Below are 12,647 nucleotides of genomic sequence, written 5' to 3'. Positions count from 1 at the left end.
TGATTCTTTAGCTCCGCCCACACGTCACGCCTCCAGACGCTCGTGTTTTTCCGGGAAAAATCGGTACAGACTATCTTTCTCTTATGAATATAATAAAACTAAAGACTTTTTGGATTTATGAAGGATGCAGTACTACTCTATAGGTACTCAAGATTAACAGGATATTGAGTGAAAATGAGCATTTCACCCCCCCTTTAAAGCCCTTCTCCCCCTTAGGAATTTCAGTCTGGTTCTGCTGGGTGGGGGAAGTCAATGCAAGTATTTAACTTGATCTCCTGGGTTTACATGTGATGTCCAGTGTTGTATTTCAATTACGAACAATAAATTTGACAATCTCTTCTTCGAATTAAAATTGTCAATAATTGTTCTATTGGTGTTAATGTTGAAAGCTGTTGTGTGAACAAGTTGGTTGGTTGGTTATCTTGCTTGGTTCTTGTGGCACTAGAACTGATTTATGACTTCCTGAAGAGTTCGGCTCTCGTTTCAATGCACACAGCTCTGATAGACTCTTTAATTTGTCTGGTCCGACTCATTTCTGCTACAATTAGCAGGAGTGCAATTACTGTGATGACAGGACAAGACTAGTGGAATTCTAGTGCCTACGGTGAAGTGCCTAAGGGGAAGTGAGCCCACTAGTGGACACCCAGGGAACAGAGACTAGACAGCGTGACACAAGTGAGTAAAAAAAAAAGTTTAACCTGCTGCCTGGCTTAGAGAATTATCTTTTGTTCCAATGGGGAAAAAAATAATATCCAAACTAAAAAAAAAACACGGTTATTTGAGCGACTTGGAGTACATTTTTTAAAGTGACATTACACTGTTAGATGATTGTCATGGGCAAAAGTGTGATTGTCTAAAAAAAAAGGGGTTTCTATTACAGTGAAGTGTAACGTTAGGTGAAAAACGAGGAGAATGATCAAAGTGAGCTTTATTAAAAAAATAAAAAATACAATTGAACCAAACATGAAGCACTAATAACCAGGAAACGACAACAGAATGAGAGCAGCAAATATACTGCCATTAAGGACAAGACCTTACAAATAATATAGAAAAAAAATGGGGTATATATAGATACACAATAAAACCAGAGCTAACAAGGGACAGGTGGAGGTGATTAGTTGTGATTAGGGTAACTATGGCAACAAACAAGGTAGCAGACAGTAAACACTTCAATATAAATGTCCAGACAATACAGGAACAAAAGTATGTTGGGTGTTTTATTTATTGTTTTTTAACCTTTACAATAATCTTTATCGTTATGTTTATTTTATGTATTTTATTTTTCATCTGTTTTATGTGTTTATTTAGTTTATAGTTTCAAATTTTTTTTCTCCACTGTCTGCGCGTAGTGTCACAACTTAGTTGTAGAGATCAGGACGACAAAAAAATATTCAGATTCCAAAAGGGTCTTTTAAAATCCAAAAGAAGGCAGGCAAATGAGTGAAAAATGAAACTAACTGTGAACTCAGGTATGCAGCAAAACAAAACTGATAATAAATGCTAAACAGAAGGAGAATTTAGAAAATATGTTTACTTTCATTCTGGACTATTTCTATACTCTGTTTGCATAGAAAGGAAAACTTTTGTAATTACTTAAAATATCCATTTGATACTAGTTAATTTTAGTACATTTACAATTCGCTGTAGGTCTGAAGATTCATAAAGAAACTTAATTTAGAAATGTTCATTGTAATTTTGAAAGAAGTCTGCTGCAGCAATATCTAATGATAAAAAAAAACTCTCATTCACTTATAAATAGAAAATGGAATATAAAATATGTACATAAAATGAAGACTTAGACTGCAGGAAAATGAAAGTGGGACAGTGGGGGAAAAAAGCAGTTTAGATAGTGGGGGAAATTAAAAACAATAATGAACAGTCACAGAAAATATAAATATTTATTATATACACATAAGAAATGTACTGTATAAATATATACCCCTCCTCTCTCTCTCTCTCTCTCTCTCTCTCTCTCTCTCTCTCTCTCTCTCTAAAGATCACTGGCTGTCATAACTCTGAGTTTAATACTCTCTCTGTACTCGACCTGTGACATTCTAGGAGTAGACATTCAACAGCTCTCCAGAGACCAGGTATGTGTTCTTATGTATTTCAAATTGACAAATACAGTAATACAACAATGAAGGTCTTGCCATCTTTGTGTTAGTCTGTCTACAATCGCTGGGCAGTGACCTTTTTGGGTTATATTTAATTGTTGAATCGTCATAAAGGGAAACAAATGTCTTTTTGTGTGTGTATATGGTAATGGGCTGGAAAGGTCTACAATAATTTCCTTGATTGGTTGACTCTAGCACTTTTCTCGCCTTCTCATCTATTAAAAACTTGGTTTAAAATAAATAACTGGCACGCATAAGGGTGTGGTAGACCTGATGGAGAGGTCCAGCTGTAAATACATGGACAATATTGTGTTAACCTAACATTAATGAGTTTTGAAGGAGAAAGAGAGATGGAGATTTATACGTGGTTCTTTCTCATCTCACAGATCTGTAATAATGGAGAAAAATCCCAATCCCCCTCCATATCCTAGTTCTAACCCAGTACCCTACCCTGCACAACCAGTTACATACCAACCGCAACCAGGTGAGTGTACTTTTTTCCTTCTATCCGACAAGATAAGTTAAACTGGTTCTGTCAGTTTTTATCACCAAGATTTCGCAGGCCCAGTACCAGTAGTTTATCCTCCTCAACCCACTCAGAACATTCCAATGACTTCCGCCGCTGCAGCTCCAGTAATTCTTCCTACTTCAGCACCTGCACCAGGTCAGCCTACTTCTCTCGTCCTCAGACTTACTCATTAGAAACTCAGCACATGCTGGTGACCAACATGTTTATCCTCACAAGGACCCAACTGACCAACCTCCAAGAAGCTTTCAGTCAAATTACCACTTTTTCTAATTGTGTACAATATTTTAATAATATAAAGTACCTTTCTACACTAAAAAAATACTTTTGTGCATTGAAAAGTATAATGGACCATTAATGAAACTTACAACAACGAACCATTATTTTTAAGCATGTAGGAATTAGAGATTGTTAAACTGAATTTCTCAAAACAATCTAAATATCAAGAAAATATTATCATTATTTAAAACAAATTTTTTTGTTTTGTTTTTCTGCTCAGCCATGCAGGTAGTGATGGTGTCACCGGCACCACGTCTAGCTGACGTCCCGGGACAGATGAAATGTCCTCACTGCCAGCAGCAGATTGTCACAGAGACCACGTATGTCAATGGCCTGCTTACCTGGAGCATCTGTGGAGTTCTGGGCATCCTAATGTAAGAAACAAAACGACTTACTTGCATTTACAGAACTTTCAATGAACTGACTTTAGATAATAAATCGCTGTTATCGTCTTCTGGCATCACTGACAAACTATTTTCCTGTTCGACTGTAAAGCTGTTTTGACACAAAAAGTATTGTATAAAGCACTACAAATAAACCTGACTTGACTTAATCTGCTACAGCTGAAATCAAAGTACAATCAGTCTGTTTACATGCACTAATGTTTGTCAATCCCAATGAAACCAATCTGTTTTCGGATCTGAAATTTGTATATATATAAACCTTAAACCAGTGCTTCCCAAACCTGTCCTGGAGGCTCCCCTGCCCTGCACCTTTTGTTTCCATTATCTCACAAACCTGATTCCACTTATCAGATAGTTAGCAGAGAATGCAAGAACTAAATTGGGTGTGTCTGATTAGGGAAACATTCATAATGAACAGGGCAGGGGGTCTTCCAGGACAGGGTTATGAACCACTCCCCTAAACTTTACAATCTGAATCACATGCATTTATTCCGAATAAAACTTCAGAATTTCAGAGTTTAAAGAAAAAGTGTTATGCCTTTATTATGTTAATATTTAGGGAACATTCCATTTGATCATTTTATAATTTATCATTTTTTCGCGCATTAGTAAAGAACCGAACATTTTGAACATACATTATATTAACATTACTGGAAGAATGTTTGTTCCTAGGTTTCAAGGTCTGAGAACATTCCCTGTTAGCTGGGATCAGACTGAGGTGTCTACATAAAGGCTTTTCAGTCTGATTGAGCTATCAATACAATTATAAACTGATTATTTTGTGCTCATTTCTTATTCCCCTGTATGCACACAAGCTGACAGAGTGTTTTTCTGTACAGGATCTGGCCATGTTGTGTGATTCCATTCTTTGTGGATGCCTGCAAGGATGTAGAACACCGCTGCCCAAACTGCAAGAATGTCCTCCACCTGTACAAACGCATGTAGTTCGCTCCGACTAATCTTTAACATTAGGAGATTTGGACAGAGTTTAGTTTTAGCCTTTCTTACACATATATACAAACCTAACGTGGACATATAAGATCTGTTTGTTGTTGATATATACGTAGCTTTTAGACAAATTTATGTTTTAAATTTAAAGATCTTTACTTTCTTTCATATTCCTTGTTTCTTTCAATAAATAATTGTTTTACTCTAAAAGTCTTCCTACTTTTTTATTTTTAAAAACAAAACAATTGAGGATATAGATCAGTGCATATGTGCTTTTTTTTTTTTTTGCTAATACGTCTTATTAATTAAATGAACTTAAGCGCAGTGCCACTGATCAAAGGTGAGGGAAAAACGGACCAGCCTATCCACGAGGGTTTCAGTGGGTTAAATCTTGTGCTTTGATACATTCATCAGCTTCACATTACTTCAGATCTCCTCCATATGGGTCTCAATCCAGCACAGTTCAGCACACTCAGATCCTGAACAAGTACTTAGCAGCAAAGACCTATTTTCATTCATGTTTTTCCTTGCCTAAACATTAGATGGCATACTAGCTTCTAACCAGCAACATTACCTATCCTCATTGCTTGGAGGAACATCTCAATGGTTGCTCAGCCTTTGTTATCATTGTACTTCACTTACAAAGAAGTATTATACTCTATTTTAACATCATTATACTGAAATGTTCAGATCATGTCATGAAATGGTTCTGTAGAACAGCAGAATAAAACAGTAGAACCATACAGATAAATAAGTTGTTGTCTCCACATCTATTAGTGATGTATCTGATTTCATTGCTGCCCAGTTACATGAGTGTTTATTTGTTACCAGGATACATGCAATCCCCTAAACAAACATCATGTACATTACAGACTGAAACCAAATCTCTTTTAATTCTTACTTTAACACAAATGTACGCCTACAGTCCTCTTGTTAATGTTTTTAAGTCAAGCATTTGAGAGAACACGAAGGTCAGCAGACTGGATCATTTGACTGGGGTGAAGATAAAACACTAGGAGATTACAGAACTGGAAATTCAGGTGTTTGGTGAACAGGTTCCCTCTGACCACTTCAGTCTCTTTTGCATGATCTCATGAGAATTTTGGCATAAGCCTTCTCACCAATACTCTTGCTCCACCCCTATTTGAATCCATTATCAGTGGTGAAGGACATCAAAACTGCCAAAGCTTTCCACCAACTGCAGAAACACACAGGTAGGTGTCACATTATGAAAGGTTTGGTGTTTTAGTTTGAAAAAACATGGGGATAGTAGCTATTTTTGATTTTGGATTATGTGCTTCCACAGTCACTTTTTGATGTCTGGATACAGATAATTGTTTTGTGAAAATTTAGATAATGATCAAAGCATTTTTAAAGGCTTATTGGAAGACTACAATTTTGCGAATCTTAACACAAAAAAAAATGTATATGGCATTAACCTTTTGGCGCCATTCATCCGGCATCTGAATTCCAAACTGCCGCGATATGAACTATGATAATAAAATGTTGACAATAAAGTCACGTGTATCTGTTTGAGATAAAGCGATACTTCTTTAGCGCAATTCATGGGACATTTCACTTTGAAACCGCAATAATCAACGTAATAGCTTTTTTGCTAGAAATATTTATCTTGAGCCTCGGTTACTAAAGATTAAATTTTTGACAGACAAGATGGGTGAAATCAGGTAAATCTCAGTCCCAGAAGTGTTTACTCGAGTCACCTTACTTTCCGTTCATTGGCGTCTGTTCAGTTTGTCGCAGTGTTTAGATGTCAGCTAACAGCAACGCCATGTTCAAATTAACAAATTTTACTTTTCCCGGGAACACATTGTTAATACTAACCTGTTCACGGATAAAATGTGGTCAAACTGGCTGATCTGGGTTCGGTTGTGAGGCGATCAGATCACATGTTAATAACAGATGAAGACTGGACACTCACGTCGCACTTTTAAGGTGAAGAGCAGTCATTGCATTAGATTGGGTGAATTCCCCTAATGTGGGATATTTTTTGCATTTCAGATTCAGACATATTGCGATGTGTAACCAAAACATTAAATGCACAACTAATACCGTTAAAAAAATAACCAGGATGTGTCCCCAGCCTTAAGTGGTAACCCAGAGTTTCACTGGCATTCGTGTATTTATGGGGGAGCTACAAACACGAAACCTTAATTGTCCCACATTAGGCAGTGTCCCACTTTAAGGCAATTCACCCTACTAAATATCAAAGCAAGTTTGAAAGAGACTCACAAGCACACTTTGCAGCAAAACATTTAATTAAATGACTTTTAAAAGATCAAATAAAATTATGACGTTCATAATAAGGACAAAGAACTATTGTGACCATTGTTTGTGAAGTGTTATGTGATCAACTTGATTCTTATGTCCACTAAAAGCCACATTTCTCCAAATTACATGTAAGAACAAGTGCTGCTTTTGGAGCAAGGACATACCTGAATGCCCAACCAACCACTGCTTTGATTGCCACATTACCTGGCTGAATGTCATTCATGTGTACCTAGCACACCTTACACAAACCTCTAGGATTACACAACCTGCTTGATGCAAACATATTTTTGAGTCAGTCACCAGATCAGATTGATGCCATTAAAAAATATGCACAGCCCAGGCCCTTCATTATATTGACTTCCCTGATTTGAGACGAAGGTAGAAGTCATTCTGTTCCTCAATTCTATTGTTGCTTTGCAGTACGTAGAACGGTCACTCTTATTTGTTTTCCTCATTCACAGATTATCCATAATGGAAAAAGAACCATTACCCCCTCCATATCCTGGACCACCAATGGTCCAAAACAACATTTCCTACCAGACACCGCAGATTGCCTACCAGACCCAACCCGGTCAGCAGACCCCTGATTCTCAAATCAGAGATTATCAATCCTTTAACTAGAGTGATTCAATAATGATCTTTTTTACAGGTCCAGTGGCCACTGTATACAATCCACAGACAGTCATGGGATCCAACGTAACCCAAACAGTCCAGTCACCTGGCTTTGGTGAGAACTGATATTTACTGTGTGGCATGAGATTGTAGTTTAAAAGGAAGCTGGAACTGGTTCAATGTTGCACAATGGTGATGACTCAAAAGAAGTCCTACAGCATTCCAAAATGCTGCCTGGCACCGTCTAAACATAGAAAAGGAAAACAATTCTGCACAGTCATGGTGCTTGTGACATATATATATATGACCCTGGATCACAAAAACAGTCTTATAGGTCCCCTGAAGTGCCTTGAAACACCCAGCATTGTTCTATGTGGTGTCGTAATTTCCACATAATTTCAGACATACAGTATTGTTCAAAATAATAGCAGTACAATGTGACTAACCAGAATAATCAAGGTTTTTAGTATATTTTTTATTGCTACGTGGCAAACAAGTTACCAGTAGGTTCAGTAGATTGTCAGAAAACAAACAAGACCCAGCATTCATGATATGCACGCTCTTAAGGCTGTGCAATTGGGCAATTAGTTGAAAGGAGTGTGTTAAAAAAAATAGCAGTGTCTACCTTTGACTGTACAAACTCAAAACTATTTTGTACAAACATTTTTTTTTTCTGGGATTTAGCAATCCTGTGAATCACTAAACTAATATTTAGTTGTATGACCACAGTTTTTTAAAACTGCTTGACATCTGTGTGGCATGGAGTCAACCAACTTGTGGCACCTCTCAACTGTTATTCCACTCCATGATTCTTTAACAACATTCCACAATTCATTCACATTTCTTGGTTTTGCTTCAGAAACAGCATTTTTGATATCACCCCACAAGTTCTCAATTGGATTAAGGTCTGGAGATTGGGCTGGCCACTCCATAACATTAATTTTGTTGGTTTGGAACCAAGACTTTGCCCGTTTACTAGTGTGTTTTGGGTCATTGTCCTGTTGAAACAACCATTTCAAGGGCATGTCCTCTTCAGCATAGGGCAACATGACCTCTTCAAGTATTTTAACATATGCAAACTGATCCATGATCCCTGGTATGCGATAAATAGGCCCAACACCATAGTAGGAGAAACATGCACATATCATGATGCTTGCACCTCCATGCTTCACTGTCTTCACTGTGTACTGTGGCTTGAATTCAGAGTTTGGGGGTCGTCTCACAAACTGCCTGTGGCCCTTGGACCCATAAAGAACAATTTTACTCTCATCAGTCCACAAAATGTTCCTCCATTTCTCTTTAGGCCAGTTGATGTGTTCTTTGGCAAATTGTAACCTCTTCTGCACATGCCTTTTTTTTAACAGAGGGACTTTGCGGGGGATTCTTGAAAATAGATTAGCTTCACACAGACGTCTTCTAAATGTCACAGTACTTACAGGTAACTCCAGACTGTCTTTGATCATCCTGGAGGTGATCATTGGCTGAGCCTTTGCCATTCTGGTTATTCTTCTATCCATTTTGATGGTTGTCTTCCGTTTTCTTCCACGTCTCTCTGGTTTTGCTCTCCATTTTAAGGCATTGGAGATCATTTTAGCTGAACAGCCTATCATTTTTTGCACCTCTTTATAGGTTTTCCCCTCTCTAATCAACTTTTTAATCAAAGTACGCTGTTCTTCTGAACAATGTCTTGAACGACCCATTTTCCTCAGCTTTCAAATGCATGTTCAACAAGTGTTGGCTTCATCCTTAAATAGGGGCCACTTGATTCACACCTGTTTCTTCACAAAATTGATGACCTCAGTGATTGAATGCCACACTGCTATTTTTTTGAACACACCCCTTTCAACTAATTCAACTAATTGCCCAATTGCACAGCCTTAAGAGCGTGCATATCATGAATGCTGGGTCTCATTTGTTTTCTGAGAATCTACTGAACCTACTGGTAACTTGTTTGCCACGTAGCAATAAAAAAATATACGAAAAACCTTGATTATTCTGGTTAGTCACATTGTACTGCTATTATTTTGAACAATACTGTATAGAGCAGCCCCGCCCCCTTTATAAATTATCCAATAGCACTTTGCTTATATCTGCTCGGGCCAGAGCTGTTGAGCTCGGTAAAGCCGCATTTGATAGCCCCAGTTTAATAGATTACCCCCTAAATTCAATATGCAACTCTTAGTAAAACAAAATAGTCTTCATAATAATGCTGAGGCTTGTGTAGTTGTAAAAATGTTTAATATATGCTGTCTCGCGCATATGATCTGCTCTGGACCGGAGCCAAAGTCCGGATCAAACTGTGTGCTCTGCCGTGGTTTGCATGAAACAACGTGAAACCTGACCTCATTTGCACCAATTGAAAACATATTTACACTGTCTGAATTGTTCCTTATTACCTACAGTGTGCACTTCACTGTACAGGAAATACTACACTGTGAAGAAGTAGCCGATCTCAGTCGGCGCTTCAATGTCTGTATTTATAGTGCAGGGGGCGGGCACTAGATTCTAGAGAGCATTTCAGAAGATTTGATGAGAAGATGAAGTACAATGTGACGTCAAAAAAATCGTTGAGCTGTTTTGGACGAAGTGACGAACTGCAAGCTTTGAATGCTTATATCTTCTAAATGTGAATTTTGTCACTGATTTGGAGCACACTGTCTTTTAGATAACCTTAAGATTAACATATTGATACTAACACTCAAAACACTTTAATTTAGATTTCATGGGGACATTAAGTGTCAATGTTTTGAGATGATGCTTTTCTGTTTTCTGGTGACAATAAACAGTTTACCCAGCTCCAGTTCCACAAGGGCCAGTCATGTCTTCATCCACCGTAACTCAGACAGTCCAGTCTTCATCAATGCCTGGCATCGGTGAGTGTTTATGGCTCTCTGTTTAAATGACAACCAGAACACTTCAGTATAACACTACAGCATAATAAAATTTCTGAAGAACCAGCACACATAAAGGGCACATGAGAAGCCAGATTGGTTCTGTTGGTTTTGATCATGAGCTTTGATTTCTCTTTAAGTTCCGATGGCAGTTTATAACCCACAGCCCACGGTCATGTCGTCCACTGTCACTCAGACGGTCCAGTCTACTGCACCTGCCATGAGTGAGCAGAAAACACTCGTTTAATGACTCCATCTCAGTCTGTGTTCAAACACTAGAAGCTTTCAGCATACACATGATGCATCTGTACAGAATAACACATTTGAGGTTTATGGTCATATTATATGTGTCTTTCCATTTAGCCACAGTGGTAGTTGTGCAACGACAACTGACTGACGTCCCGGGGCAGACAAAATGTCCTCACTGCCAGCATCAGGTCATCACACAGACCGAGTATGTCAATGGCCTGTTGGTGTGGGCCATCTGTGGAGGTCTCGGCATTTTCGGGTAAGAACGGTATTCACCAGATCCTCAAATACAGACTTTTGACTATCTGGTCCACTTTGGCACTTAGTTTTATTTTAATGTGCCACTTACAGTAGAGTCAAACTAACCTGTACAGATGTGTGGGTTATTTTACATGCACACCTCAAAGTGAAGGGTTATTTTTGTGAATATGTAGTTGCTGCGTGAATTGAATGAATGAACCATGAAACTGATCCCGTTTTCTGTCCAGGATCTGGCCGTGTTGTCTGATTCCGTTCTGTGTGGATTCCTGCAAGGACGTACAACATCGCTGCCCTGTCTGCAAAACCGTTTTGTACGTGCACAAACGCATGTAGCTCCCGAAACAAAGATGAAGGACCTAATGAAAACTACCGCCAACATCTTCTGGACATTACTGGGCTTCCTAATTCACAGAAAAAATAACATCATGATATAAAAAGACTTGTATGGGTTTCTCTTTCCAGATAGATAAATAGATAGATTTGTCATATTACATTGTTTATCTTATAATATATACTATGATATTTATATAATACCAGAGACAAATATTTTTTGCATCCTTTTCTTTTGACTACAGCTATTCATGCTAAAGACTTTCATGGCTTTGTGTGTTCCCTGAGAGCTATGGTCCTGCAGATTTCAGCTCCAGCCCCAATCAAACACACCTGAAGCAGCTAATGAGGTGTCCAGGGTGGTTTGATGATCGCAGACAGGTGTGCTGGAGCAGGGTTGGAACTGAGATCTGCAGGACAGTCGCTCTTCGGGAGCAGGGTTGGAGATCCCTGCTGTACGCAACATTCTGTTAATAACTCAGTTGTGACATCAAGGAAAAATAAAATACTTTGTGAAAAAACTAGCCAAACCACTTTGACACAAGGAATTCACCATCACTGACGTAGCTTAGGTCTCATGCTGGTATCTGGTATCTGGTAAGAGTTTAGAGCTGGAACAATGCATTGAATTCAATAAAATAATATTCAGTCAATCTTCAGACGGAACACTGAAATATATTTCCAACATGTAATAATAGAAAAAATACTGTGAACAAAAAATGTTACCATTTGGTGGGAACGCATTGTGCTTACAGATAATCACATCCTGGCCTCAAAAAGATAACGCAAATGCGCCATTGCTAAGGTAAAAAACAATCTGAAGAGATGAATACAACACTAGATGAAGATCTTCTAACACCAAAACTAAAATCAGGTGCTAGTCGCTCTCTAGTGTCTAACGAATGAAACAACAACAAATGAAGCCATTTAAAACCTCAAAGGAAGTCCAGCATTATTCTATTTTATTTAGTCATTTCATTTAATTAACAAAATTAATAGATATATATTTTTATTTTCCCATCTGATTTGAGGCTCTGTGTCCTAATAAACTGTCTCTAGACATCGGTGAACATGTTGGCAGTGTTAGACTATTAGATAAATCAGTCTTTACTTGCTCAGATAGATGTCGAAAATGTTCTTATATCTTGTGTACATTCAATTATTTTTCTTGGTCATGTAAAAGTTAAGGCAACGTTCCATTTTTATTATTTTACAAACGTTATGGGATCGTTCGATTTGAATGTTCTCTGAAACAATAAGCAACATTTAAAAAAACCTTATATGAGCATCCAACTAAAATGTTTTTTTTTTTTTTTTACAAGAGAAGACCAGATTGCATGGAATGAACATTTTTCTTAACGTTAGCCTACTTAAGAATGTTTGTTCATAAGTTTGAGAGAACCTTATCGGAATGTTAGCCAAAGTCCTGAGAACGGTCCATGTTATACATTATATAAAATACATTCAGCTCTCAGAGTTCTGCTGAATGAGACGGTTTAGCAAGTCATCTGAATGCAGCTTAACCTAATCATCAACAAGCACTAATCTGGAGTCTTTGTGCTGACGCGCGCGTGTGTGTGTGTTTGTGTGTAAGGCCTCAAGCCACTGTTTTGTAGACTGTGATTACCTGCCTCTAGGAATGTGCATCTGTGATCAAATTTCACCTTTCAGATCCTAATTATTCACTGTACTTGTCACTGGTTTAATACTCTAACTAAACTATCACGTACAAATAATGAAAGGA

At 37.9% G+C, this 12,647-nt stretch overlaps 2 protein-coding genes across 5 annotated transcripts; both read left to right on the top strand.

The window, feature by feature from the left end:
* Positions 1-1,961: 1,961 nt before the first annotated feature.
* Positions 1,962-4,287, top strand: si:ch211-202h22.8 (Lipopolysaccharide-induced tumor necrosis factor-alpha factor homolog-like). The gene is made up of 5 exons (XM_052606167.1): positions 1,962-2,090; positions 2,501-2,598; positions 2,677-2,778; positions 3,140-3,293; positions 4,163-4,287. The coding sequence occupies exons 2-5, from the start codon at positions 2,511-2,513 to the stop codon at positions 4,266-4,268; spliced, it is 450 nt and encodes a 149-aa protein (XP_052462127.1). The 5' UTR covers positions 1,962-2,090; positions 2,501-2,510; the 3' UTR covers positions 4,269-4,287.
* Positions 4,288-5,340: 1,053 nt separating this feature from the next.
* On the top strand, positions 5,341-11,562 carry si:ch211-202h22.7 (lipopolysaccharide-induced tumor necrosis factor-alpha factor homolog). 4 transcript variants are annotated; one of them, XM_052606145.1, is made up of 8 exons: positions 5,434-5,485; positions 6,694-6,938; positions 7,022-7,131; positions 7,210-7,287; positions 9,959-10,045; positions 10,204-10,287; positions 10,427-10,571; positions 10,801-11,562. In XM_052606145.1, exons 3-8 carry the CDS (start codon positions 7,032-7,034, stop codon positions 10,904-10,906), a joined length of 600 nt encoding a protein of 199 aa, XP_052462105.1. In that variant the 5' UTR covers positions 5,434-5,485; positions 6,694-6,938; positions 7,022-7,031; the 3' UTR covers positions 10,907-11,562. The 4 variants fall into 4 exon arrangements, with proteins under 4 accessions (XP_052462096.1, XP_052462114.1, XP_052462105.1 ...); XM_052606136.1 differs by lacking the exon at positions 6,694-6,938 and having other exon boundaries at positions 5,341-5,485; XM_052606130.1 differs by lacking the exons at positions 5,434-5,485; positions 6,694-6,938 and adding an exon at positions 6,066-6,224.
* The last annotated feature ends 1,085 nt before the right edge of the window (positions 11,563-12,647 follow it).

The sequence above is a fragment of the Carassius gibelio genome, chromosome A1 (genome assembly GCF_023724105.1).
Source record: "Carassius gibelio isolate Cgi1373 ecotype wild population from Czech Republic chromosome A1, carGib1.2-hapl.c, whole genome shotgun sequence".
NCBI lineage: Eukaryota > Metazoa > Chordata > Actinopteri > Cypriniformes > Cyprinidae > Carassius > Carassius gibelio.
Note: the sequence above shows the minus strand (reverse complement) of the source record. Positions and strands in the feature narration are given on the sequence as shown.

Bases quoted from the DNA above. Each gene is read 5' to 3' on its own strand.
- si:ch211-202h22.7 (XM_052606136.1), top strand. From the start codon at position 7,032: ATGGAAAAAGAACCATTACCCCCTCCATATCCTGGACCACCAATGGTC. The intron at 10,046-10,203 runs GTGAGTGTTTAT...TTTCTCTTTAAG, and splicing joins TTCATCAATGCCTGGCATCG to TTCCGATGGCAGTTTATAAC. The intron at 10,288-10,426 runs GTGAGCAGAAAA...CTTTCCATTTAG, and splicing joins GTCTACTGCACCTGCCATGA to CCACAGTGGTAGTTGTGCAA.
- si:ch211-202h22.8 (XM_052606167.1), top strand. From the start codon at position 2,511: ATGGAGAAAAATCCCAATCCCCCTCCATATCCTAGTTCTAACCCAGTA. The intron at 2,599-2,676 runs GTGAGTGTACTT...AAGATTTCGCAG, and splicing joins TACATACCAACCGCAACCAG to GCCCAGTACCAGTAGTTTAT. The intron at 2,779-3,139 runs GTCAGCCTACTT...TTTTCTGCTCAG, and splicing joins TACTTCAGCACCTGCACCAG to CCATGCAGGTAGTGATGGTG.